This window comes from Prionailurus viverrinus, chromosome B3, assembly GCF_022837055.1.
Source record: "Prionailurus viverrinus isolate Anna chromosome B3, UM_Priviv_1.0, whole genome shotgun sequence".
Classification (NCBI taxonomy): domain Eukaryota; kingdom Metazoa; phylum Chordata; class Mammalia; order Carnivora; family Felidae; genus Prionailurus; species Prionailurus viverrinus.
In genome coordinates this window covers 43,818,587-43,845,860 of record NC_062566.1, presented here as the reverse complement: position 1 = coordinate 43,845,860, position 27,274 = coordinate 43,818,587, and the positions used below count along the sequence as shown (strand labels likewise).

General features: G+C 34.4%; 1 protein-coding gene across 4 annotated transcripts in view; it reads right to left on the bottom strand.

Moving 5' to 3' along the window:
* Positions 1 to 27,274, bottom strand: part of RFX7 (regulatory factor X7) — a 135,280-nt gene that overhangs the window by 71,837 nt on the left and 36,169 nt on the right. For all 4 annotated transcript variants that reach the window (XM_047863141.1, XM_047863142.1, XM_047863143.1 and 1 more), the window contains one exon: positions 6,169 to 6,202. In XM_047863141.1, coding sequence (XP_047719097.1) covers positions 6,169 to 6,202 — 34 coding nt within the window. The remainder of the gene's footprint in view (positions 1 to 6,168; positions 6,203 to 27,274) is intronic.

Genomic DNA, 27,274 nt, shown 5'->3' with positions numbered 1-27,274 from the left:
CACACAAGAGTAACCTTAGGAATGCTTTGCTTCATTGTAGGTCATTGGATAGGTTCCTTGTTAAAGTTGTACAAAAAGAAAAAGATTCCATTGAGCCAAAAGATGGCAGTGATTCTGTTACTGATAGTGAAAGCTATCCTACACAATAACCCTCTTCTCTCTTGTCTCCTTCACACCAGCCACAAAGGTTTTCAAAGTTAACTACAGGTTAATTTGCTTATTTTTCTTTATATTTTGTATTTTCTTTATTACTTTATATTATACTACACTACTGTAATTATTTTTATATGAATATTTTTGGATTGTGGAACGAATCATCTGAATTTATCCACTAAGATATATAACAAAAAAGTGTTGATAAATACTCAATTATCTAGGAGCTGATCAAGATATATCTAAGTGTCCCATGGGTATAAGAATAAATGAGAATGGAAATATACAAAAAATTGATAACGAAAACATAACATAATATGGGATACAGCTAAACCAGTGCTTATAGGACAATTTACAGCACTTTAGCTTACAACAGAAAAGAAAAAATGTTTCAAGTTTCCATATTAAGGAGCTAGAAAAATAGGAATAATTTAAAACAGAGGTAAGCAGAAAGAAAGAAATAATACTTACTAGAAGAGAAACAAAATAGAAAACTGACAAAAAGAGAAAAATCAATAAAGCCAAAACTCAATTCATGTGAAAAGACCAATAAAATTATTAAACCTCTACCTAAACTGATCCAGAAAAAAAGAAGATATAAAGGGCCCTTATCAGGAATCAGAGATAACTGCTACAGATTCTACAGACAATAAAGGATAATAAGGGAACATTATAAGCAACACTACATGAACAATTCAGTAATATAGTAGAAATGAACAAATTCCTTCAAAGACTAAAATACTAAAACTGTATCAAGAATAAACAGAAGAATAGCCCTGTAATAATAAAAGAAACTAAGTTTGTTACTAATACCTTTCCCACAGTTTTACTAGTAAAATCTATGAAACACTTAAAGAAATAATAATTTTAAATAGATTGCTTCAGAAAATGGAGAACAGCATTTCCAAACTCATTATATGAAGTCAACATTACCCAGATACCAAAAACAGAAAATGATTTTACAAGAAAATAGTATTTCCAAAGCCCTAATTAATACAGACAGTACTCTTTAACAAAATGGCAAATCTGATGTAGTAATATATAAAAGTATAATGCAACACATGAAGTATAGAGTATCATGTAGAGTTTATCACAGAAATGCAAGGATTGGTTTCACTTGGGAAAATCAATCAGTGTAATTCACCATGTTAACAGAATAAAGAAAGGAGAATTATCTTGTGATTATTTTGATGAGTGCTGAAAAAGCATTTGATAAAATAAAACATGCACTTGATAAAAAAAAAACTCTTAGAAAAACAGGAACAGAAGGGAACATTCTCAGCTTGAAAAGAGCATCCATGAAAAAAAGTAGTATTAACATCATATTATAAAGTGAATGAATGAATGGTTTTCTTCTAAAACTAGGAACAAGGAAAGGGAATTTATTCTCACCATTTCTATTTAATGTTGTCCTGGAGGTCCTAGCAGAGCAATAAGGTGAATAAAAATAAATAGATGTTTAAAATGAAACATCCTGGGGTGCCTGGGTGATTGAGTCAGTTAAGCATCCGGCTTTGGCTCAGGTCATGATCTCACTGTCTATGAGTTCAAGCCTGGCATTGGGCTCTGTGCTGACAGCTTGGAGCCTGGAGCCTGCTTGGGATTCTGTGTCTCCTTCTATATGTGCTCCTCCCCCACGTGCACTCTGTCTTTCTCTCTCTCAAAAATATATAAACATTTATTTTTTTTATTTTTTTTTCAACGTTTATTTATTTTTCGGACAGAGAGAGACAGAGCATGAACGGGAGAGGGGCAGAGAGAGAGGGAGACACAGAATCGGAAACAGGCTCCAGGCTCTGAGCCATCAGCCCAGAGCCTGACGAGGGGCTCAAACTCCCGGACCGCGAGATTGTGACCTGGCTGAAGTCGGACGCTTAACCGACTGCGCCACCCAGGCGCCCCATAAATATATAAACATTTAAAAAAATAATATGAATGAAATGTCTTTATTTATGGACAATAAAGAATGAAATGTCTTTATTTATGGTAGAAAATCCAAAGGATTCTCCATATAAGCCTCTGAATATAATATATAAACTTAGTATGTTTTCAGACTACAAGGTCTACACAAGTATTAGCAATAAAACATTATATAACAAACATTTTTAAATACCATTCATGATAGCATCTAAAGTATTAAAATATTTAGGTCTAAGTTAAGCATAAATAATATAAACCCTATACATAGAAAACTACAAAACACTGTTGAGAAAAATTATAGAAGAACCAACTAATAAAAAGATATACCATGCTCAAGGATTAAAAGACTTGTTGTTAAGATGTCAACTGGCCCCAAATTGATCTATAAATTCACTGTAATCCCAATAAAAAATCCCAGTCGACTTACAGTTTTTCCTTTTTTTTTGCATCTGACTTCAGCTCAGGTCATGATCTCATGGTTCTTGAGTCAGAGCCCCATATTGGGCTCTGTACTGAGAGCAGGGAGCCTGGAACCTGCCTCAGAATCTCCGTCTCCCTCTCTCTCTGCCCCTCCCCTGCTTGTGCTCTGTCTCTCTCTGTCTCTCAAAAATGAATAAATTAAAAACAAACAAAAAAAAAAAGAAAGAAATCGACAAATCTATTCTAAATTTCCATGGAAATGCTAAAATCAATGTCAACCATTATATTACCTGATATCAAGCCTTTCTACAAAGCTACCACAAAAAAGACAGTGTGGTGACGTCATAAGGAAAGATAAAGCAATGGATGGGAAAAAAAGAGGATAGAAAAGGACACACACATGATTATTTTTGACATAGGAGGTGACTGGGAAAGGGTGGACTTTTCAATAAATGGTGCTGGAACAACTGGATATCCATACATATGGTAAAAGATAAAGACTGCAGTTCACCTCATACAAAACACAAATTTAAATCACAATGGTTAACAGAAAAAGACCTAATAGAAAAAGCTAAAATAATAAAATTTTACAAGAAAACATATAAAATCTTTGTGAGAAGGCTGGGAAATCTAGAAAATGAGGTCAGCAAATCCTCCCCTTAAAATAACTATATAATGATATAAAACTGTCAAGAAGAACAATTTTAGGGCTTTGGGCACTAATGGCAAACAACATGTTAAGAAATGTTTTGTCATTAAAAACTGAACTTTAGGTACTAATTGTTGAAAGTCTGTGTCATTCTTGCCTGGTCTACTCCCATGACCTATCCCATATGATCTGGACAGTAGTCCTGCCAGGATAAGGGTGCTTGTGTTTAAACATACACAGGAAACATGATGACAATGATTCAAATAAAGAGAATTGTAATAAAGACAGAGAAACTAGAACACTGAGAAAGACAATCAGAAAAATGAACAAAGCTTCGGAGACTGAAAGGATAACATTAATTATTTCAACATACATGTAATGGAAGCTTTGGAAGGAGAGGGGAATTCAAGGAACAGAAAAATATTTGAAGAAATAATGGCTGAGAACTTCCCCAATCAGAATAATCCATAGATGTGAGTTCATCAAATCTCAAGCTGGATAAACACAAAGTGATCCGTACATATACATGTAACACAAAAAGTGCTGAAAGCTAGAGTAAATGGGTGAGCAAACAAGCAAGTGAATGAATTTCAATAAATCTTGGTATGGACCAGAGAAAAAAAACTCATCATGCACATGAAAACAACATGATAAATTACTCACTACTCATCAGAAACAACAAAGGCTAAGGGCGGCAGAATGGCATATTCAAAGTGATGGAAGAATAAAACCTGTTGATAAAGAATTATGTTTCCAGCAAAACTATCCTTTAAAACTGAAGGCAAATAAAGACATTCACAGAGAAAAACCAAGAAAATTCACTAAAAGCAAACATGCCTTACCAGAAATATTAAAGGAAATCTTTCAGACTGAAAGAAATTATCCTTGATTCCTCTTTGTTTCTTCCTGCACATTCAATGCATAAGCAAGCAAGGTCTATTAGCTTTATATACAAAATAAGCCTTGAATCCATATACTTTTTTTCCATCTTCCACTGCCATCATGGGAGCAAGAGCCTTGAATTTTCATTTCATACTATTCTCCTACTTGAAACCCTTTAATTGGTTCTCTATGTACTGAGAATGAAATCCATACTATTTGCCATGGCCAAATATACCCTATGAAAAAAAACTTCTCCCTACCTGAACTTTTCTCCTATCATTCTCTCCTCTCTCTCTAAGTTCCAGATCACTGTACTTTGTATTCTGTAAATGTCCCTAACTCCTTCCTGCTTCAGAATCTTTGTACTTATTATTCCCTCTGCCTAGTGTCACAGGCAAATCATCACACAAGGCTGGATTCTCCTCTCAAATGCCATTTCCTCAGATCATCCAATCTAAATCTACCCTACCCCCATGACTTGCCTCCTTTTGCTTTACAAAAATTTTGTAATGATAAATAGCATTTATCATTATCTGAAGTTATAATGTTCATTTATTTGACTTCATCTAATATATACCTCACTCAATAAATTATAAGGTTCATGAGGACAGAGATCTTACTATCTTGTTCATCAAATATACATAACTTTAAACCTTATGCTAACATATAAACAATTTTGAACTCTTGAAAGATTTTTTAAAAGCTTTTTTCTTATTTAGTATTTTATAAATGTCATATCTTACAAATTCTACCAGTCTTCTTCAAAAGCTGAATAATCCTCCAACACTATCTCAGGTACTGAAAAGAAAGCAGTATGCCATAACTACTGAGTGATAAACAATGAAACTCTTGAGGGTTGGGGCAGATAGGAAATCCTCTGGGGATTGGGTGCAAAGTCATCCCTCCATCCCCAATTACTATCTTCCTAGGTCTTAACAGCACTCTTGAATATGACACTGTGATCAACAGTGAATTCTTGAGAGCAAGGGAATATGTCCTTTTTATTCTGAATCCCATGTATCTAGCTAGCATTGCTAGACAGAAGGTGTTTAATTATTTTTCTGAAGCGAACAGCATGTTTCTTCATTTATAAAAGGAAGGTAACAAGATTACCTACTTTAGAGGGTTATTGTGTGGCCAATAAAGAAAAAAAGAAGAAGAAAGGGTAAGTGAAAGAAACAAGGAAAAACATCTCCATGAAGTACTTAATCTCAACTATTAGGTTAGAAAAGCACAGGAGAACTGATCAAATTACCACCTCTCCTATGAACTCTTCCCATTTATTCACCTACCTAGAAGCTAATAAGCTAATAATATCATAAGGTCATAATAATTTCATAAGCTAATAACATATTACATTCTATTTCAGCACCAGACAGTAAAGATCCTCCCTTTCCCACAAAAAAAACTGGCTTATAAGGAACATGGAAACTGAGTAAGAAAGTTCTGATGTCACAAAAAACTAGGAAGAGGAGTAACTACAAGAACACTGTGGGGAAATCTAACAGTGCAGAGTCACTGAGTATTTTAGAGCCTAGGGAGTATTCCATTAGCAGAGATTTCATTAAAGACATCAGTACTATTCCAGTAGCCCCAGTAGCTTCATGTCCTACCCTCACATGTTCAAGAGAGGAGCTAATGAACTACAAATACAATCTTAATTTAAACTATTGTTGTGGTTTTAATTCCTGAAGGCCATCAAACCAAACATGAAAAGTATACCAACAAAAATTAATCCATGAAGCATTTAAAAAGGCTCTCATTTAAATTCATTTTTAAGAGTTCTATTAACGGCAACATAAATTAGAACTATTATCTTGGCTTTAATTCCTAATGTCTAGCAACCTAAATAGGAAAAATATGCATGCTATCAACAAAACTAAACCATCAAACATCTCTTAAGTAAAAGCCAGTAAGCTTCAAAAACATGCAACAGCCTCAGGTTGTGATTTCATTATTGATGAGATATAGGAAAGTATCTACATAGCTTGTAGCCAGTTCACCAATAGGGTTGTAATTGAATGTCAAATTTTATTTGCTAAAATTGAGTTATATTTAAAATAAATATTTACTCAAGAATAATATATTTGATATAGTGGAAAAGGCTATTACAAAAGAACTTTAATATTAGTTATTTTACTTACCAAAATGCAGTCCACTTTAGATTGTACAGTTTTGCTAAAAGAAAAAGAAAGTTAGGTTAATAAAAATGATAAATTTATTAAGTATTTGAAATAGTAAAATTCTTTTTTAACATTAGGCATAATACCCTAAAACTGCATCTTTCACAAAGCATAACATACATCTATTTCCCATTCACTGTACTAAATTCAGCCCTAAAGCATGATCAAAATATCTTGAGTTCACTGCTACAGTCAACCTATTACTGTTACAATGTATCATTCTAACAGATGTTTTGAATAAACAATTAAGTTTTTAGAGACATACTAAAATGCAGATATGTATTATAATACATAGAAATAGGACAGAGAGTTTATAATGAATTATGATTTTTATTCAATGCCTGCCACTCTGGAAAATGACTTGTTTGGCATTTAAAAGCCATAATGGTGTAATATTATCTGTATTTCTAAAGACTTGTTATAAAGTAGATTCTCTTGTCCTCTTCTCCCTCCCATTCACACATATGTACGCTCGCTCATGCACAGGCACACAGCCTAGGGAAAGGAATCCGTAGACATAAAAGTAGTAATAAAGATTAACTACTATGGTAATAAATTGGAAGGGGATAATGTATTTAGAAATAAATAATTCATTAAAAAAATCAAATTAAAAAAACAAATAAATAACCCAAATAAAGGCACTATACATCAATTTAACTGAGCCACTGAATAAGTGAATTATTAATACAGAATACAAATGAAGTCAGTATAAAATAATTTAACTGTCATCTGAATTTTGTTATAACACATTAAAGTTCAAATGCAATGAAATCACATATAAAGTTCAGAGATAGTTTATATCTTAAAAGATGTTACAAACAAAATTATCTCTCATAAAAGATTCTAGTCAAATAAATGTAAAAAATGGTTATTTGCCTCTTTATACAGCTATGCAGTTAATCTATAGAGTAAAAAAATCAACATTTAAATTTCATTACAGTCAATGCAATCAATAACCTCAAAATTTTTCATTTGTATTGAGATTTCAAATTTCACATTTTAAAGAACAAAGTATGACTTAATTAAGTTCAATTGCAAAAATCAGAATGACTAAAAAGAACAAGAAAAGCAAATGATACCTCCACTTAAGAGGAAACGAAATCCCCTTCCCACAATCCCACGGAAGACTTTTTAGAGGTTTTTAAATCTTTTGGGATTTGTATAGTTTATAACACATTAGCAGCTAAAGTTAAAGTGTGCTTTTTTTTTCTCTTCTTAGTAACTCCCACAATTTCCCTGAGATAAGAGAGTAATCTACAGATTAAGAATTGCTCCTAAAAAATAAAGAATCCAAACACTGTTCACCACATTCTTCTAAACTCCCAACATTTCCTGTCTAAAGTGTTACCGTAACCTAAACGGTCTCCCTGCTTCTTTCCTTAACACCTCCCCCTCCTTGCCCCAACAACTCTGTGGGCTATTGTCAACAAAATGGCCAGAGTGATTCTTTGTCCAAACCACATTAGTCCTTCCCTCCAGTCTTGATCATGGCCAACAAAGCCCCGGATGACCCAGCCTTCAGCTAGCTTTCTAATCTCATCTCCTATTATTCCTCTGTTCCTCATTCATTCAGCTCCTGCCACACTATCCTCGGTGCTATTTTCTCAAGGCTGGTGCAGGGCCTTTGTACTGGCGTTTTCTGTCAGCTTCTAAGACTTTTCTCCCATATAGCTTATCTGTTCATTTTCTTCATAACTTTGCTAGATGTTATCATTTACAGATAGTTCTTCCTTGACTTTCCCAGATAAAATATTCTCCATCACTCTCCTCCATGCTCTGTTTCACTTTTCATTATTGCACTTGCCACCAGTCATTTTATATTTTTATTAATTTGTCACCGGCTATCTTCCTTGACTAGAATTTAACTCCATGAAAGCAGGCTTTATCTGTTTTGCTCCCTGGGGTATTATAATCTGGCACATGTTAGGTGTTCAATAAAATCTGTTAAATGAATAAATGACAAAAACATTCAGTCCCCCATATGAAGAAAACTCTTTGGAAAGATGGATCACTTAAAAAAGGGTTTGTAGAGAAATTAATATAAAATTGAAAATGTGTTCATTTTTAAAGCATCACTCTAGATATACTCCTCTTCTATCAGAAACCTGATCTACGGGATATCTGAAGAGGATGACTATGTCTTCTTATCACAAACAATTTGGTAAATCGCTAAAAATTATGTATAAAAGATAGCCTTTCAAAGAATAAACTTGAAAAGTAAAGTGAAAGTGCTTCTAAGCTAGATATGAACCTTGGCAATCACCTGACCTAGCCTTTTGATGATTTTTTACCTCATACTTAACACAAGCATAATAGAAGGATATAGATTTTTAGTCCCCTTTGATCTTCTGTCCAGTCTCATATCATACCTCACTACTTTCCCAAAGACAACTTATTAATCTGATGTGTAACTTTCCCAGTTGATATTTCAATATTTGTATGAGATACACAAATATCTACAAGCAACATACACTGTTGTTCCAAGAAGCTTTTACATGTTTATATAAATGCCTTTACATTATATATATATATAATATATATATATGTATATGTATGTGTATGTATGTATATATATATATACATGTTTATATAAATGGCTTTACATTATATATATATAATATATATATATATTCTGCAACTATCTTTTCATTCAACATTATTTTGAGATCTACAGTTTGATGAAATGCATTCATTTTTTATAATGTCTGAAAAGTATTTCAGTGGATGAACATATCAAATTTATTCATCCATTTCACATTTACTGAAAGCCAGTTATGTACTTTCCAGTTTTTCTACAATGTTGCAATAAACTTTGTACATGTCTCCTTGTGTACACATGTGAAAACCTCTCAGTTAGAAATTCAGAAGTTAATTTTCTGGGTCTCATGGATGTATCTATTCAGTTTTATTATATATTACCAAATTCTTCTCCCAAGCAGTAATATCCATTTATATTTCCATCAGCAATATATGATAATCCCTATTTTCCTATTAAATTGCACAAATAAATGCCATTTATACATGACATATAATACACATATTAAATACTTATTCTAAGGAATATAAATTTTTAAAATTTATCATTTCCCAATTTCTAGCAATACTGTGTACCTTTTCACCTGCTTACTGGACATATAGGTTCTTTCCTCTGTAAATTGCTGGTTCATATTCTTTGCCCATTTTTAAGGGAGTTGACTATTTCTTATTAAATTGTTGTAGTTCTTTATACATTCTGGACACTAATTCTCTTTTACATATACTTAACTTTATTAATGATGCATTTTAATGACATCTTACTAAAGTTAAAATTTTTGATTTAGTCAAATTTATCAATTTTTTTCCTTTATGATTATATTTTTTATCTTAAGACATCCTACCTAAAGTTTTTTTTTAATGTTTATTTATTTATTTATTTATTTATTTATTTATTTAGAGCGCTTGCTCATATGCACATATGAGCAGGGGAAGGGCAGAGAGAGAGGAAGAGAGAATCCCAAAGCAGGCTTCACAGTGGCAGTGTAGAGCCTGATATGAGGCTGAATCTCACGCTCGATCTCACAAACCGTGAGATCATGAAAGAGCTGGATGCTTAACTGACTGAGCCACCCAAGTGCCCCCTATCTAGTTTTAAAGACATATTTCATTCTAAAATTTTTGAAGTTAGCTTTTCAATTGTGATCTTTATTCAAATTAGAATTTATTCTTATGTATGGTATGGTATGTGTGTGCGTATAAATAAATAAATACACACACACACACACACACACACACACACACACACACACTCTTTTTGGCAAGCCAACTATACCCTATTTTATTATGCCAAGTTTTCATGTGTGCTTGAACCTACTTGTGGCTTTTTTTCTATCTTATTATTAATCTATGTGTCTATCTCTGAGTCACCACTCTAAGTTTATTAGTGCTTTAAAAATTAGGTCTAGTTATTCCATGACCCTCCTTGACCATATTCATAGCAGCCTTGATAAGTCTTGGGCCTTAAAATACTCTAAGTGATTTTTTCGGTTTTTTCAATTCCACAAAAATCTTGCTAAGATTTATACTGAGCTGTACTGAAGTTATAGATTGAAGTGGGAGAGCTAATTCATAATTTGGATTTATTTTTGTCTGTCTTAAAAAGTTCTTATAATTTTCCCTATATCTTTTGTTAGAAAAAGTCCTGGCTAGTTTATAGATGAATTATGTCGTGTACCATGAATTATAACTTTTTTTATTATGTTCTCTAATTGGTTCTTGCTAATGTACATGCTGATGTGCACAAAACTGTCAGTTCTATGCTGACCTTGTATTGAGAAACCTTCCTGAACTTATTAGCTCTAATAGTATGTAGAATCTCTTGTAGATAATTTCACTTACAATTAATGAAAATGTTTTTCTTCTTTTTCTGTCTTTATGCTTCTTTTTCTCCTCCTTTCTCTTAAATAATTACATCGGCTAAAATCTCTAGTCTAATGGTGAAGAGTGCAGTGACAGCAGACATCCTTGTTCTGTTTCCAATTCTTATTTCAAAGTTTTAATATGATATACTGTGATATTCCATTTAGGGTATATTTTATACTTTCCTACAATATTCCTAAATATTTGATGCTTATTTGATTAAAAGAAAATAACGCTTCAATTTTCTAATGTCCTGCTTCAGATAATAAGGTAACTTCCCACATACAACAATGATATACCATGGACCACATATAAAAACAAACATTAAAGTTAAAGAGAGTGACCAAAAGCAGGTGGCAACTGGAGGGAAGGCATCCTTAAAAGAAGGGAACTGCACTGGGTAGGATATGTATTTATAAGGCTGTTGCCTGAGGCCTCTTACCTCCCATGCAGCACTGAGCCCACAAGAATGAAGCAGAAACCTGCTGTCTTGCCAGCTGAGGAGCAGAGGACAATATCTGGGATTGCCAGAGCTACTATAACATGAAAGATGAAATCCCAGAAAGGAAGGTGCCACAAAATTTTTATGTAAACTATGCCCAAGGTTTGGATAACCTTCTTCTGGGAAAGACAGCAAGGCTTCCAGAAAAAAGTAACGGCTGGAAGGTGGAAAGACCTGAGCTGAGCCTTCTTGCTGCTGCCTATTATAGGAGCAATGTTGGCATTTGAATCCAGTGTACCGGGATAAAAAACAAAAACAAAACCCAAAAGACAAAACACCCACAACACTCTGAGAAAAATAACAGAATCCAAAGCCTACAACATATCACCGACAATGTCTATTACACAAGCAAAATTTACCAGAAAGAAGAAACAGGAAAAAGAGACCCATCCTTAAGATAAAAAAGCAGCTCAGAGAAACCAAATCCTGAATGATCTACATGTCAGAATTAGTAGGCAAGGATTTCTAAGCAAATATTACAAATATGTGCAAATATTTAAAGGAAAATATGGTCATAAGAATGTATACATGGTGTGGAGGGCAGAGAATCTCAGCTGAGAAATGGTAGTTATGGAAAAGAACCAAATGGAAGTTCTAAAACTAAAAAAAAAGTACAAGTCTAAAATGAAAAATTCATTGGATTACCTTAAGAGATCAGATACAGCAGAAAAAGGGTCACTAAACTGGAAAATAAATCAATACATCTTACTGAATCTAAAGGAGAAAGAAAAAGATTTTCAACATAATAAACAGAGCTGCAGAGATTTGTAGTACAACACCAAGTCTAACTATGTGCAGCCAGAGAGGAGAGAGAATGGGACAGAAAAATATCTGATAAATGACCAAAATTTCCCCAAACTGGGTAAAAAACACAAACTTACATATCCAAGCTCATCAAACTACAAGCAGGATAAACACTAAGAAAACCACACATGGGATTATCATAGTCAAAGAGATGAAAACGCAAAGATAAAAAGCAAATTTTGAAGGCAGCCGGAGTACAGTTAATAGTAAATGTGGTAAAAAAAAAAAAAAGTGGTATGAACAATAGCTGACTTCTATATAGCGAAGTCATTTATAACAGAAGTACTAAAGGAATTCAAGAGACAAAGGAAAATCCTTTCAACAAATGCTGATGGAATAACTGTATGTATCTATAAACAAATAAACATAATTCATTCTACACCTAAATTTGAATTGGAACTTAAAATTAACTATAACAATTTAAACTATAAAGTGCTTAGAAGAAATCACAAATTATTATGTCCTAAAATTATACAAAGATGTCTTAGGACACAGAAGCAATAACCTTTAAAAAAAAAAAAACTAAATTAGATCCCATCAAAATGAAAATCAACTTCTATTCATCAAAAGACATCAATTAAGAAAATAAGCCACCAACCAAAAACAGTATTTGCAAAACCTATACCTAACAAAAGACTTATGTTTGGAATATGTAATAAATTCCTCCAACTCAACAGTAAAGCCAATTAATAAAAAAGCAAAAACTGGAATAGTTTACACACACAAAAAAAGGATATACAAATGTCCAATAAGCATACAAAAAGATGTCCAATATCAGTAATCATCAAGGAAATGCAAGTCAAAATCATAATGATATACTATTATATACTCACTAGGATGGCTAAAATCAAAAATACTGAAAACACCAAGAAGTGGCAAGAATTTGGAGAAAGTGCAACTGTCATACATTTCTGATGGAAATGTAAAAGGAAAAACCACTTTGAAAAATTTGGTAGTTAAATATAAACCTATGTTTAAATGCAACAATTCTACTCCTAGGTATTTATTTAAAAGAAATGAAACTATTCACAAAACAGTCTTTTACAATAATGTTCACAGCATCTTTAGTCATAATAGCCCCAAACTGAAAACAATCTAAATGGCAGTCAATAGAAGAATGGATAAAAATGTGGTATATTCATAGTACTTAGCAAATTAAAAAAAAAAAAGACATATATACATACAAATACATAGATGAATCTAGTAGATATTATACTGAGCCAAAGACACCACCTGGAAAAGTTCACTCCGTACAATTCCATTTATATGATGTTCTAGCATTGGCAAAATCAATCTATGGTGAAAGAAAAATTAGAAAAAGTGGATGTCTTAGGATGAGGGTGGGGTTGGCTTGGAAGGAGAACGTATGAACTCTTTTTGCCCCATATGCCCTTTACAGGAAAGAATTTTGCGCTTCAGCTGCTGGTAATGCTTCCAGCAGAAAGATCTGTTGTCTGAGGGTTGTCTATGCTGAAGAAAACTTCACTCCCCAAGTCTTATCTCCTTCCAGGAACAGCCCAAACCCAGAGACTGATCAACATGGGGATATAAAGGCCCAGTTCCTTACTCCACCTTGGACCAACTCTGATGGATGATTCCAGCTTCCAAATACTCCAGCACTACACTTTAATTTTCCCTCTGCCTTCTTCCATTCTTTCCATAGATGTGAATCTCAAGAGCATTCCCCAATGAATTGATTCTTAAAATATAATTCTTGGACTACCATCACCTGGGAGAAGTTACAAATGCAAACTTGTGGGCCCCACTCTAGACCTATTGAATCAGAAAGCAGAAGCCCCAGTCACCTATAAAAAGTTTCTAAGCCTTTCTGCCTCACTCTTAAATATACTCAAATAGTTACACAATTGGGGGAAATCCCTAATATGAAAATCAGAACATTCCCGTTAAAAAGAGGGCATGAAACCCCTACTAGAAGGCTATGCAAGAAGAAAAAAATATAATCAAATCTTCACAAAGGTAAGGAACAAAAACTGGATACTATATATACACTTTAAAACACAGAAATAAAAAGTGATGTCTTAAAATCAAAATGATTGGGCTGGATATTTTCTGTTTGCCAGAAAATCCTTCCAGATCCAGTTCTCATCCTTTGCAATAACCCAGGAGCCTGGCCTCATGCACTGTATCTATATGGCTCCTTTCTTTGGTTTCCAGTGAGCCAGTATCAGTCACTGGAAGGAGATAAGAGAGCAAAAGAAGAGACAGGAGGTATTTATTCCTCTTGGCTTTCTCTCTGACAGGCAATGAGTTTAGTTGTTGGGGAACTTCTGAACAAATCTTAAGACCTTTTTGAACTCATTGAGCTATAAGCATCAAAGACTTTGGTCAAAAATGAAAAATACATAAAAATTTAAATTAAAAAGTCTTGAACTTATAAAACAAGAAATGGTATTATCTGTGGATATATTTAGAATTAACTTATAATTACTTTTTCTATTATTTTTCCTATTTAAGAAAATTTTTCAGAAACAGGAAAAATATACATAAAAATACATTCACCACTCTAATAATGAACCACTGATGCACATTTGAGCATTTTAAAAAAGGTAGATAGTATAGTTCTTCATTTTTATTTTTGAACAAAGCAATTTTATTAATTTTATCGACAAATAACTTATGTTCAAATGATAATATGTTTAACATGAATATTTTTCTATGTTTTTTGACATTTTCTAAATTGTTGATAATTTATTAGATTTCAAATGCATCAAACTTCTGGTCTCACTGTTTTTTTTTTAAAATTGTTAGTTTTGTAAACATTTTAAATAGTTTCAATCTGGTAATTGGTATTAGACAAAAATAACACAATATCAGTATCACAATTTTGCTGTGGTATTATAACTACTAAGGTTAGGGAACATGCTAATCATTCATCTGCCCCATCTTTCAGTTTAAGCTTTGCATGTCAAGTCAGATCAACACAATGTTACGAAGTAAAAACCTTAAACCTAGACCTATAGAGTAGGAAAAAGAAGGAAACACACCAGCAAGAAGAGCTTATACTAATTTAAGGAAGAGAGATACAGCTTGAGAAAGCATATTTTGTTTTCCCTAAATTGAATTAAAAAGTGAAGCTGGAAATAACTTCTTACCTCGTGCTACTGGGGTTATACAAAAGAGACAGTAATTTTAGAAAGTAGATGTTAAAAAAAAAATAGTCTAAGCCTACTTTACCTCACACTTAATAAAAATAACCATGTAATATTCTCTTTTCTTCAGACTTAAATATGATACAATAAATTAGCAGTCACGGGCCAAATATACTCCGAATATAATACTCTGTAAGTAGTAGTATGCCTGAACGAACATTTAGAGACTGCTTGCTAGAAACATTTCAGAGACTGTTTCTCCAGTTTCTACAAATTGTTTATAAACTATTTATTACAGATAAAATCATATTAAGAGACTCTCACTCATCTCTCTAACAACAGGTTTGGCCTCCATCCAAAAGTTCAATATTTTTTCTACATTTATGTAGAGTCTCCAAGTCAGAATTAAAAGTCAGTCACAGTTCCTAAATATCTGATTCAAAATTCTCGTGTTGCAGAAATTGTGATTTATGAATGCTAGATATTAGACTTCACTCATGGAAAATCTGAGGTAGGTGAAGTACAGTGTAATATACCAACTGTAAGAAGCTCTTGCATTCTAGCCTTGTCAGGACAAGTCAAACTCTTTGTTAGCTTCCTCTTCCTGTAAAATAATGAATTCTATTAAAAATATATTGACTTCAGATCCTTTTTGTAGATTATGACTCAACTCACAGTCATCAAAGTAAAAGACAGTTTTGCCTTATACTTATCTATAATGAATGTGAAGAATTTTAGTTTGCTCAAATGAGAACAAACAAAATTTCACATTTTAAAAAATAACCACAGTAATAGTGGCTAATTCTATAAAGTTTGAAAGGTAAAATATTTTTAAAAAGCAACCTACCCTTAACACCATCATCCAGAAATATTTATTTATATACTTACTATGTCTTCTTTTTTTTTTTTTTTTAATTTTTTTTTTTTTTCAACGTTTATTTATTTTTGGGACAGAGAGAGACAGAGCATGAACGGGGGAGGGGCAGAGAGAGAGGGAGACACAGAATCGGAAACAGGCTCCAGGCTCTGAGCCATCAGCCCAGAGCCTGACGCGGGGCTCGAACTCACGGACCGCGAGATCGTGACCTGGCTGAAGTCGGACGCTTAACCGACTGCGCCACCCAGGCGCCCCAACTTACTATGTCTTCTTAAAAATAACTGGGATCTGTTGGTGAGGACGTGGAGAAATTGGAACCACTGAATACTACTGATGGGAATGTAAGACCGTACAGCTGCTGCAGAAAGCAGTTTGTTACTTCCTCAAATAACACAGAATTACCATAAAGCCCAGCAAGTCTACTCCTAGGTATATACCCAAAATTAGAATGGGTATTAAAATAAAAATAAATATTCATAAATATTCATAGACACATTATTCATAACAGTCAAAAGGTGGAAACAGCCCAAATGTCCATCAACAGATGAACAAACAAAATGTGGTACATCCATATAATGGAATATCATTCAGCCACAAAAAATAATGAAGTACTGATCCATACTAAAACATGGTTGAATCTTGAAAATTTTATGTTTAGAGAAGGCAAACATAAGGTCATGTATTGTAAGTTATAATGTATATCCAAGAGTATCTACATCCACAGACATAGAAAGCAGACTGGTGGTGGCCAGAGGTTGAGGGGACAGGAAATTGGGGAGTGACTACTTAATTAAACTCATATGGGGTTTCATTTTGAGGCGATGAAATATTTTGGAACTAGACAGAGGTGATGGTTACAAAGCCTTGTAAATATAAAAGTACTAAATGTCACTCAATTGGGCATTTTAAGTGGCTAATTTTAGATTATGTAAATTTTACCTTAATGAAAACCAAATTGTGATCATAAAACTAAGAAAAACTCACCTAGATACTACACAACCTAATCAACGAAGTACCAATGTTAATTTTTATAACCCAAAATGCTTTTGTTTTGATCATTTACATTTTACAGTCTTTAAGCAAGCACATAAAACTGTAGTATTTAATGTATTTCTGCATGAACATTTTGTGAAATTTAGATGACAATGTATCATTTACAAATCTTTTGTCTTTCTTCTGATCATCTATACCTTTTGCACAATTCTTGAAAACAACATCATCATCCCACCTTCTTTTAACTTTGAAATTGGCTTGAGGCTGGAATGGGCCAGTGAGATTAAGCAGAGGGTTTCCACTCCATGTTTTTCATACTTATTCTTTCCTCTTCTGCCTTCTATTCTTGTTCCTTCCTGGCCTGCTCTTCATCAATTAAAAGAATGTTTCTGGTTCTGCAAGAAGAGCTGAAGTATCACATCATCACTCTCTTCTTCATAATCTTCATCTTCATCTTCCTCGTCTGTTAGAGTATCATCTGCATCAAGGCTGCAGCAGGTATCTGGTCTCATCAAGGCGTTTTTTTTTTTTTTCCAAAAATTTTTATTGTTTATTTATTCTTGAGAGAGAGACAGATCATGAGAGGGAGGGAGACACAGAATCCGAAACAGGCTCCAGGCTCTGAGCTGTCAGCACAGAGCCCAACATGGGGCTTGAACTCACAAGCCGTGAAATCATGACCTGAGCTGGAGTCAGATGCTTAACAGTCTGAGCCACCCAGGCGCCCCACCAAGGCTTTTTTGACATTGAAAAGGAGGTTGTATGTTCTCATGTCAGATGATCTCTTTTTCTCTTATAGTAGCTCTGTCTCTCCCTTCTTGCTCTGTCCTGCAGCCATGGTTCTGAACTTCTTCAGGGGCATACTGAGTAGTCTATATTTTACCTTTGTATGAGAGGTTCTCTACTGAATATTGCTTTAAGAGGTGGTTCAAATCACCTTCTCCTTCTCCTCTCCCACTTCTTGCAGGTTCAAAAGCTGGTCTAGCTGCTGTTGTCATCTTTTCTAATTGGCAGAGGTCTGATGTAGCAACCTCTGGAAATCATACAGACACCATTATGGCATCCTCCTTTACTGTGAAGTTTGTTCTATGCTTTATAGAATGTTTGGCGTTACTGGATGATGCCCACTAAATGACAGTAGACATTCTGACAACCAAAAATGCCCTATATGTTACCATATGTCCCTAGTTGAGAGCTACTGCTCTAGAAAGTAGAGAACAAAGTCATTCATACGTTATGTGTCAACTCACACATAAGAAGTTCCCTAATAAGTGCTCTACAAACGAGTTACTTCAAAAGTTCAAACTTCATTAGGTATGAAGTTTGCCTTTTTTAAAAAAAACAAGGTACGGGGCGCCTGGGTGGCGCAGTCGGTTAAGCGTCCGACTTCAGCCAGGTCACAATCTCGCGGTCCGTGAGTTCGAGCCCTGCGTCAGGCTCTGGGCTGATGGCTCGGAGCCTGGAGCTTGTTTCCGATTCTGTGTCTCCCTCTCTCTCTGCCTCTCCCCCGTTCATGCTCTGTCTCTCTCTGTCCCAAAAATAAATAAATAAATAAATAAATAAATAAATAAATAAATAAATAAATAAATATTAAAAAAAAAATAAAAAAAACAAGGTACTACAAGCATTTGTTAATTTTATCATAAAACTCATTTTGTTGTTCAGAAAATTAAAACTAATTTCAACTAGAAGAATCAATTCTATTACCAGGTAACTTTTGCCTACTATTTAATTATTCATATTATTAAAATTAAGCTTTCAACTTCTTAGTGACATTTTCCCATTCACTGAGTTAGTATCTTTTCTATTACTTTTTGAAATTACCCAGTTGCAAATATATAGTAAAGTTATAGAGAATAATATAATACACATGTTCCTGCCTGCAAGTTTGAACAAATCTGAACATTTCCCCCACCTTTTTTTCCCTTAAGGAAGAAAACTTTATGGATAAAACTGAAGCCCCTCTGGGCTCTTTTCCAATTTCATTTCACAATTCCTTTGTTGGTGCAGACTACTATCCAGAATTTCTTGGTTACCATTCCTATGAATGTTTATATTTTTATTACAAATATTCAGTACACTAGTCCCCCCTTACCTGTGGTTTCGCTTTCCATAGTTTCAGTTACCCAAAGTCAACCACAGTCCAGAAATAGAAGATCTTCCTTTTGATGTATAATCAGAAGGTCATTAGTAGCCTAGCTCTATGTCATGATAGCTACATCATTCACTGCACTTCATCTCATCGTGTAAGCATTTTATCATATCACATCACTATAAGAAGGGTGAGTACAGTAAGGTATTTTGAGAGACCACATTCACATAACTTTTATCATATTGTTATAATTGTTCTATTTTATTAATGTTTGTCATTAATTTCTTATTGTATCTAACTTATAAGTTAAGCTTTATCATAGGTATGTACATATGTATGTATGTATGTACATATAGGCAAAAACATAGGTAGTATATCCATGGTTCCAGGCATCCACAGGGTAATGGAACATATCCCCTGTTGGATGGGGGGTTGGGAGGGGCTGCTATATGTCACTAAACGATATGAAGCAGCTTTGTTTACTTTATAAACATGGAATTATGATGCATGTATCATTCATCCCCCTTTTACTTACTAGGCCTTAGAAAAAGTGTATCTATTTTGATTCATTCTAGTTTATCCATTTTAACTGTTACACAGTGCCATGGATTGAATTATGTCCCAATCCTCAATACCTCACAATGTGAATTTATTTGATGACAGAGTCTTTACAGAAGCAATCAAGTTAAGATAAATCAATCAGACATGGGGGTGTGCTCAAATCCAACACCACAGCTATGCTAATAAAATGGGGAAATGCAGACACAGAGACACCCATGAAAGGAAGATGATGTGAAGAGATATGGGAGGTGGCCATCTACAAGCCAAGGAAAGCAACCTGGAAGATCCTTGCCTCATAACCCTCAGAAGGAATCAACCCTGCTAACGCCTTGATCTTGGAATTCTGGCCTCCAGAACCGCAAGAAAATAAATTTCTGTTGTTTAAGCCACCTACTCTATGGTACTTTGTTACAGCAACCCTAGGAAACTAATACACATAGTATTGAACATACTACTTTTTATTTGTACACCCTTCCACTGATAGACTTATGGAGTTTCCAGCTCTATACTATAACACACAACATCCCAACAAACACTTGGCACACAGATCTTGCTATGCACACTGCAACACTTTCTCTCAGACAGGCTTATATACAAACATACATACACAAACCTTGCAGAAGAATTCTGGTATGTTGATCTTCAACTTTCTAATTATTGCTAAATTGCCCTTCAAAGTATTCTCCAAAAGCTGTGTAAGAGAATAATTTCTCTATCCTCTGCAAAATCTGGTAATGACAGACTTTTTCCAATGTGATGTGTGTGAAATATTTCATTGTTTTAATACATACTACTCTATTAGTGAAGTTTACATCCTTGCATGTTTATTGCCTACTAAGCTCTTTTTTTAAATACTTATTTTTGACAGAGAGAGAGAGAGAGAGAGAGAGAGAGAGAGAGAGAGAGAGGCGAGTGGGAAAATAGCAGGGAAAAAGGGGGAAGCAGAATTTGAAGCATGCTCCAGGCTCTGAGCTGGCAGCAGAGCCCGATGCAGGGCTCAAACCCACGAACCATGGGATCATGACCTGAGCTGAAGTCCAATGCTTAACTGACTAAACAACCCAGGTGCCCTGCCCTCTAGGCTTTCTTATGTGTACTGCCTACTCATATCCTTTACCATTTTTCTACTTCGCTGTTCGCTATTATTCTTATAATAATATTTATAGGAGTCCTCTTTATACTTTTATACTAATCCTTTGCCAATTATTTGAATTACAAGTATTTTTTCCTCATCTGCAGCTTGTTTTTCTTTTTATGGTGCCACTTTACAAAAAGCTTTAATTTTATTTTTTTTAATTTTTATTTTTTTGATTTAACTTTATTTTTTATTTTTTAAAATTTACATCCAAATTAGTTAGTATACAGCGAAGCAATGATTTCAGTAGATTCCTTAATGCCCCTTACCCATTTAGCCCACCCCCCCTCCCACAACCCCTCCAGCAACCCTCAGTTTGTTCTCCATATTTATGAGTCTTTTTTGTTTTGTCCCCCTCCCTGTTTTTAAATTATTTTTGTTTCCCTTCCCTTATGTTCATCGGTTTTGTCTCTTAAAGTCCTCATTAGAGTGAAGTCATATGATTTTTGTCTATTTCTGACTAATTTCCCTTAGCATAATACCCTCCAGTTCCATCCACGTAGTTGCAAATGGCAAGATTTCATTCTTTTTGACTGCTGAGTAATACTCCATTGTACATATATACCACATTTTCTTTATCCATTCATCCATCGATGGACATTTGGGCTCTTTCCATATTTTGGCTATTGTTGATAGTTCTGCTATAAACATGGGGGTGCATGTGTCCCTTCAAAACAGCACACCTGTATCCCTTGGATAAATGCCTAGTAGTGCAATTGCTGGGTGGTAGGGTAATTCTATTTTTAGTTTTTTGAGAAACCTCCATACTGTTTTCCAGAGTGGCTGCACCAGCTTGCATTCCCACCAACAATGCAAAAGAGATCCTCTTTCTCTGCATCCTCACCAACATCTGTTGTTGCCTGAGTTGTTAATATTAACCATTCTGACAGGTGTAAGGTGGTATCTCATTGTGGTTTTGATTTGTAACAAAAAGCTTTAATTTTAATATAGTCAAATTTATTAGTATTTTTCTTCAAGAAGAGTGCTTTTGGTGTATTGTTTTTAAAAATTCTCCATTATTACGAGGTCACAAAGAGATGTATTTTCTTTTAAATGTTTGCTTTTCACATTAGGGACGTGTTTCCCTGGATTCTGTGTGTGATATACATACACATATTTTTTCATATAGATGACTAAAGGTCCCAGTGGTCCACACTTTTCCTTGTAGATGAGGCTGCAGTCTTGTTTGTGTTTCCTAAGTCTAGCACTTTTCCTGGTACACATTAGGCAATGTGTGCTCAATAAAATGAGGGACAGAGAAAGATGGGAGACAGAGGCAAAGCAGGGATAGGAGTGTGGGAAAAAGTATTCAGATTATGGTCCTTGGTGCAAACTTAGGTATCAGAACTATACAAGTCAAAGGATATTAAAAACAGACAGAGAGGGAAGGCTGTAGGAAGATGGGCTTTCCATAACTTTGGAACCCTGAAGCAAAGATACTGATCACGTAACTGGGTAACAACTCTGCTTTCTCTCTCCCAGGATGAGAATGCGGCCTTGCTGGTGCTGAGTTGGTTCAGTATCTGGAAAGCTGTGATGCTGTAGAACTATCACTTGGTTTTTGTCTTTGCAGAATTTTAATGAAAGCCTAAGTTTAAAGGGCAAAGCTATATCACACATTTGCTACAGCAACTCTTACTGAACTTTTCCTGTAGGAAGGTAGTTGTATGCATGGAAGAAAACCTACAGGGATCAAAAAAGCAGTTTAAAGATATGCTGCCTTCACTATTATTCAGAATAGTCATTTGGCTTCTGTATCCTTAACTAAATAATCCAGGAACATGGGGCATCTGGGTGGCTCAGTTGGTTATACACCTGACTCTTGATCTCAGCTCAGACTTCAGGGTCATGAGTTCAAGCCTTACACTGGGCTCTACAGTGGGCATTAAGCCTACTTAAAAAAAAATCTATAAACATACAACAGGTGGGTAGACAGTCTCTTCCCCAATAATTCCTAACCTTAAGGTCAAATTGGGGCGGGGTGGGGGGGAAGGGCACAATAGAAATAAAGCGAAGAAGAATGTGACCTACAAAGACTTCTGCTTCAGTGGCCCTCAACAGAAAAATAGCTCCCTAGTTAGCAAGATTATGGTACCTAGCTCACTCGGTATAGTTGAGGAAGTACATTCCATAAGAGTAAAAGGTGGCTTAGCCTCTTGATGGATGTATACAAAACCACCTACAAAGTATTCTTGCCAAAATATTAAATCAGGTCTAATATTGAACCATATTTATATCTAACTACCAATATATAGGAAATAGAGCAAATGAAAAACATGATAAAAAGCAGCATGGGATTGAAATCAGCAAAACCCAGACTGTGGGAAACTCCAGAGAACAAATGATTCAGTTTCTTCAACAGATAAAAAAACTACAAGAAAAATTTTAAAAGATGGCCTATAGATTAAGAGACATCAACCAACAGCAATATAAAGATACCAATTCAAACTATAAAGGAAAAAAAATAAGACATAAAAATATGAGTATGAACTGTATGCTTGTAGATATTAAGGAGTGACTATTACTTTTTTTGGTGGATTGATCATATAGTAATTTGCAGATGAGATGATGTTCAGGATTTCCTTCAAAATACTCAGTGGAGAGATTTAGATATACATAATATATATACATAATATAGATATAATATTAAGTTAAAATAAATTAATTTTATTAAATATTAAATATATATACATATATATATTTAGCTATGAGATTAGTTGTAGAAGCTGAATAAGGACATGAGAGTACACTGTATTTTCTTTCTGTATACAATTGAATTTTTCAAAATAGAATGTTTAAAAAGAGGAATGCTTAACAGATTCTTTTCAAAAGAAAAGCAAATCATTAAACACAAAGCTCCTATAGCTAAGAGGGTAGTTTGATATCTAAAAATCTGATACGGATTAAAACTATGAAGGACTTAAACTCTAGAAGACTACAAACAAAACTAAGAATCACAGAATCATCTACTATACTGAACATCTACTGAGTTAATCAATGTTTATTAAACAGCTATTTAGTGATCCAGAGTATGTTACTGGTATTTGAAAAGTTTAGACTATGATTCACTTTAGTAACTCTCTAATGAGGTATTTTCCTTGTTTTGTTGTTCTCCACATATAGATATCTATATGAATGCTGGTTATTCCAAATGCTGAATTTTACTATTAAAATTTGCTCTTAAAGGACTGAAAAGTCTGTGCTTTCGGGAGGCAAGATACTGAACAAACTTTGCTATTCTCTTTAGTCTCAATCTGTGTACCTGCCCATTTTTTTCCAATGTGCAGATTTTTAGGTTTATAATAAAAGTTCAAAGTAGTCAAATGATAGGAAAGCATGTGTTCATGCAATATACTTTTTATTTTTAATATTTAAAAAATGTTTAATGTTTTATTGATTTTTCAGAGAGAGAGAGAGAGAGAGAGTAAGAGAAGGAATGGGAGTGAGAGAGGGAGACACAGAATCCAAAGCACACCAGGCTGTCAGCACAGAGCCCGATGTGGGGCTTGAACCCACAAACTATGAAATCATGACCTGAGCCGAAGTCGGTCACTTAACCAACTGAGCCACCAAGGCGCCCCATGCAATATACTTTTTAAAAGTTAAAAGGAACAGTTCGAATAAATTTAGTAAGAAACATCATGGTATATGTAGTGAAGAAAACATGGTTTATGAAAGAAAGAATTCCAATTCTGCTATATGCCCTTTACTTAAATGACCTCTTTTTCTCTTGAGGTACAGGATACCTCCTCCAAAGTTTTTTTGTGAAGATTAAACAAGATGATCTATATAAAAGTCATATATTGCAATAACAAGCAAGTAATAGATTCTTAATAAATGCGAAATGAAACTAAATCTCGTCTAACGCTTTCATTTACAGTAAGCTGAGAATCAAAAGAGTTTAAATGACTTGTGCTAAGTCACACATTGATTTTTTATTTGGGAACATTATCCAGTAAAAATGCTACTATTATACCAGATAATCATGGCTCTATTCTACACAGGGATTTTAATTAAGAAGAAAGAACAACTGTGTCCCAGTCCCATCATTTTGGAACTTCCTTCTCCAGAAAACATGAGGTATTACCAGTAAGTGAGCTGAATGAAGGTTTTGGCTAGCTCCCAAGTCATACACTTTTTGCTGGGCTTCAATGCCCTCTAGTGCTGATCTGCAGAGGCAGCCTCTAGTTCCAAATACAGGCAAATTTACCTGGTCTATAGAACAGGTAATAATGCCCATAAAAATAATGAAATGAAACATGAGGCAACATTGACACCCATCTATAAGGATGATTCTGTTTTCTTTGGAAGATGAAATTTTGAAGAGGTTTTACTCTTTTCAAACTTTCAAAAAGTTTTTAAACTTTTTGTTCTTATCTGAATTTGTATAATAAACATATAAAACTTTAAAAAGCAAACTAAAACACAAGGCAAGACAGAATCATGTGGATAGCCCAGTAAGGGTAATTACTCTTCTTCCTCTACTGCATAGCTTCCAAAAAAGAGTGACACGGCCATGCAGCTTAGTATTTTCTTGTGTTATGTTATAAGAAAGCTAGGTCAGAAATAAGGCAGATCTTTAAAATGAAAACCACACAGGGATAAGTGCCTTCATTTTCTTTGGATGTACCTTAGATGTCACCAATAGGTGACACGTAAGTCTTTTTAAACTGAATGCATTAAGCCAATCTATTATTATCAGATACTTACTAGATTTATTAACTGAGATCCCAAAACAAGGAAACCAAAGTAGGAATTGCTGTAGAGGACCACAGTTAAAATGAGATATCTTCTAAGATGGCAGACTCAGGCAATAATGCTTGATATGCAGATCAGAAAGTATACTGGGTGCCTGAAAAGCTCAGTCAGTTGAGCATCTGCCTCTTGATTGTGGCTCAGGTCATCATCTCACAGTTTATGAGTTAAAGCCCTGCACTGGGGACTGCACTGATGGTGCAGAGCCTGCTTGGGATTCTCAATCTCCCTCTCTCTCTCTCTGACCCTCCCTCCCTCTCTCATAAATTAATAATAATAATAACAATAATAGTAATTATTATTTAGGGTGCCTAGGTGGCTCAGTCGTTAAGCATGTGACTTTGGCTCAGGTCATGATCTCACAGTTGGGGAGTTCAAGTCCCATATCCGGTGAGCATGAGCCCTGCATTGGGTGAGCTCCAGCCCCACTTTGGGTGAACTCATGCCCCACTTCTGGTGAGGATGAACCCCGCATCAGGTAAAAAACAAAAAAACAAAATAAACCGAGCCCCTGGTGAGCCCTGACACTCTCTCTCTCTCTCTCTCTCTCTGCCCCTCGCTCACTTGTGCCTCTCTCTCTAAAAAATAAAAAATATTAATGTCTCATATAAACTAAAACCGTAGTTGAAATGACACTTGTGTATACTGCCTTCACTCTTGAGACATAACTTACTACTCTCTTCTAGACTATATTGGGGTAATAAAGGGTTCAGTATCCCAAAATCTATTCTAAAAAATGTAGCCACCATGTTCAATGTCCTTGTCCTCTGTTTAGCCCCAAGAATCACAGGACTTTTGTCATAATGAAAGGCAAAAACCATGAAAACCAATTTGATAGTTGTTACTAAAATTCTCTCCCAAAAAGCATTAAAAGAACCAAAAGTGGTAAGCCCGATCTAAAAATGTTGTTCCAGTCTATAAAGCCAAGGGCTATCTAAGAAGATCAAAGAATATTCAATGTTCAAATGATGGTTTAATGAGAAGATATGAAGACTAACATGTTTTTAAAGTACAATAGTTATCAATGGAAATAGGTAAAATTATTTATTAATGATATAGTTAGAAACTTCTAGATTTTCCACCTTTCCCCCTGTGCCTAAACCACAATTCCATGTAGTAAGTCTGGTAGTAATCTCTTGAGATACTTCAAAGAGACTTATGAAACGAAGGATCATAAGATCTTAGGCCAAAATTTTCCAAAACAAAAACAAATACAGAATTATTTCCGGGGCTAGAAAACTTCATAAAAACCTAAATAATGAGTTTTAGTCTCTGAGACCTGTCAGTTCATGGGGAAAATGTTTCACTATCCAACAGAAATATAACACAACCCACATAAGTAATCTTATCTAGTAGTCACATTAAGTAGTAAAAATGATGAAATTAATTTTAACAAAATATTAATACATCAAAAAGATCACTTCAACATATAATCAATATAAGAAATACTGAAATATTTTAGATCCTTTTTTCACACTAAGTCTTTGAAATTCAGCATTTACTTAATACTTAACACATTTTAATATGATTTAGCCATGTTTAAGTGCTCAACAGCCACATGTAGCTAGTGACTAGTATACTGGACAGTTTAGGTCTATGGCACAATAACTCTCATGGACTATACTTAAAAGAATATCAGAAAAGTTTGATGACACCTTCAGAGGTGAGCACGCAGAGACAAAACAGGTCATCTGTTACTTCTAATTACAGGGCTTTCTCCTTAGAAAGTATGTACAGAAATTCGAATCTCTTAGATTGCCCTCAACCATGATACATGCAGAATAATTTCTTTCTAGATTTTACTAGTATCAGTATCCCACATATATCCTCCAAAAAAAGAAGT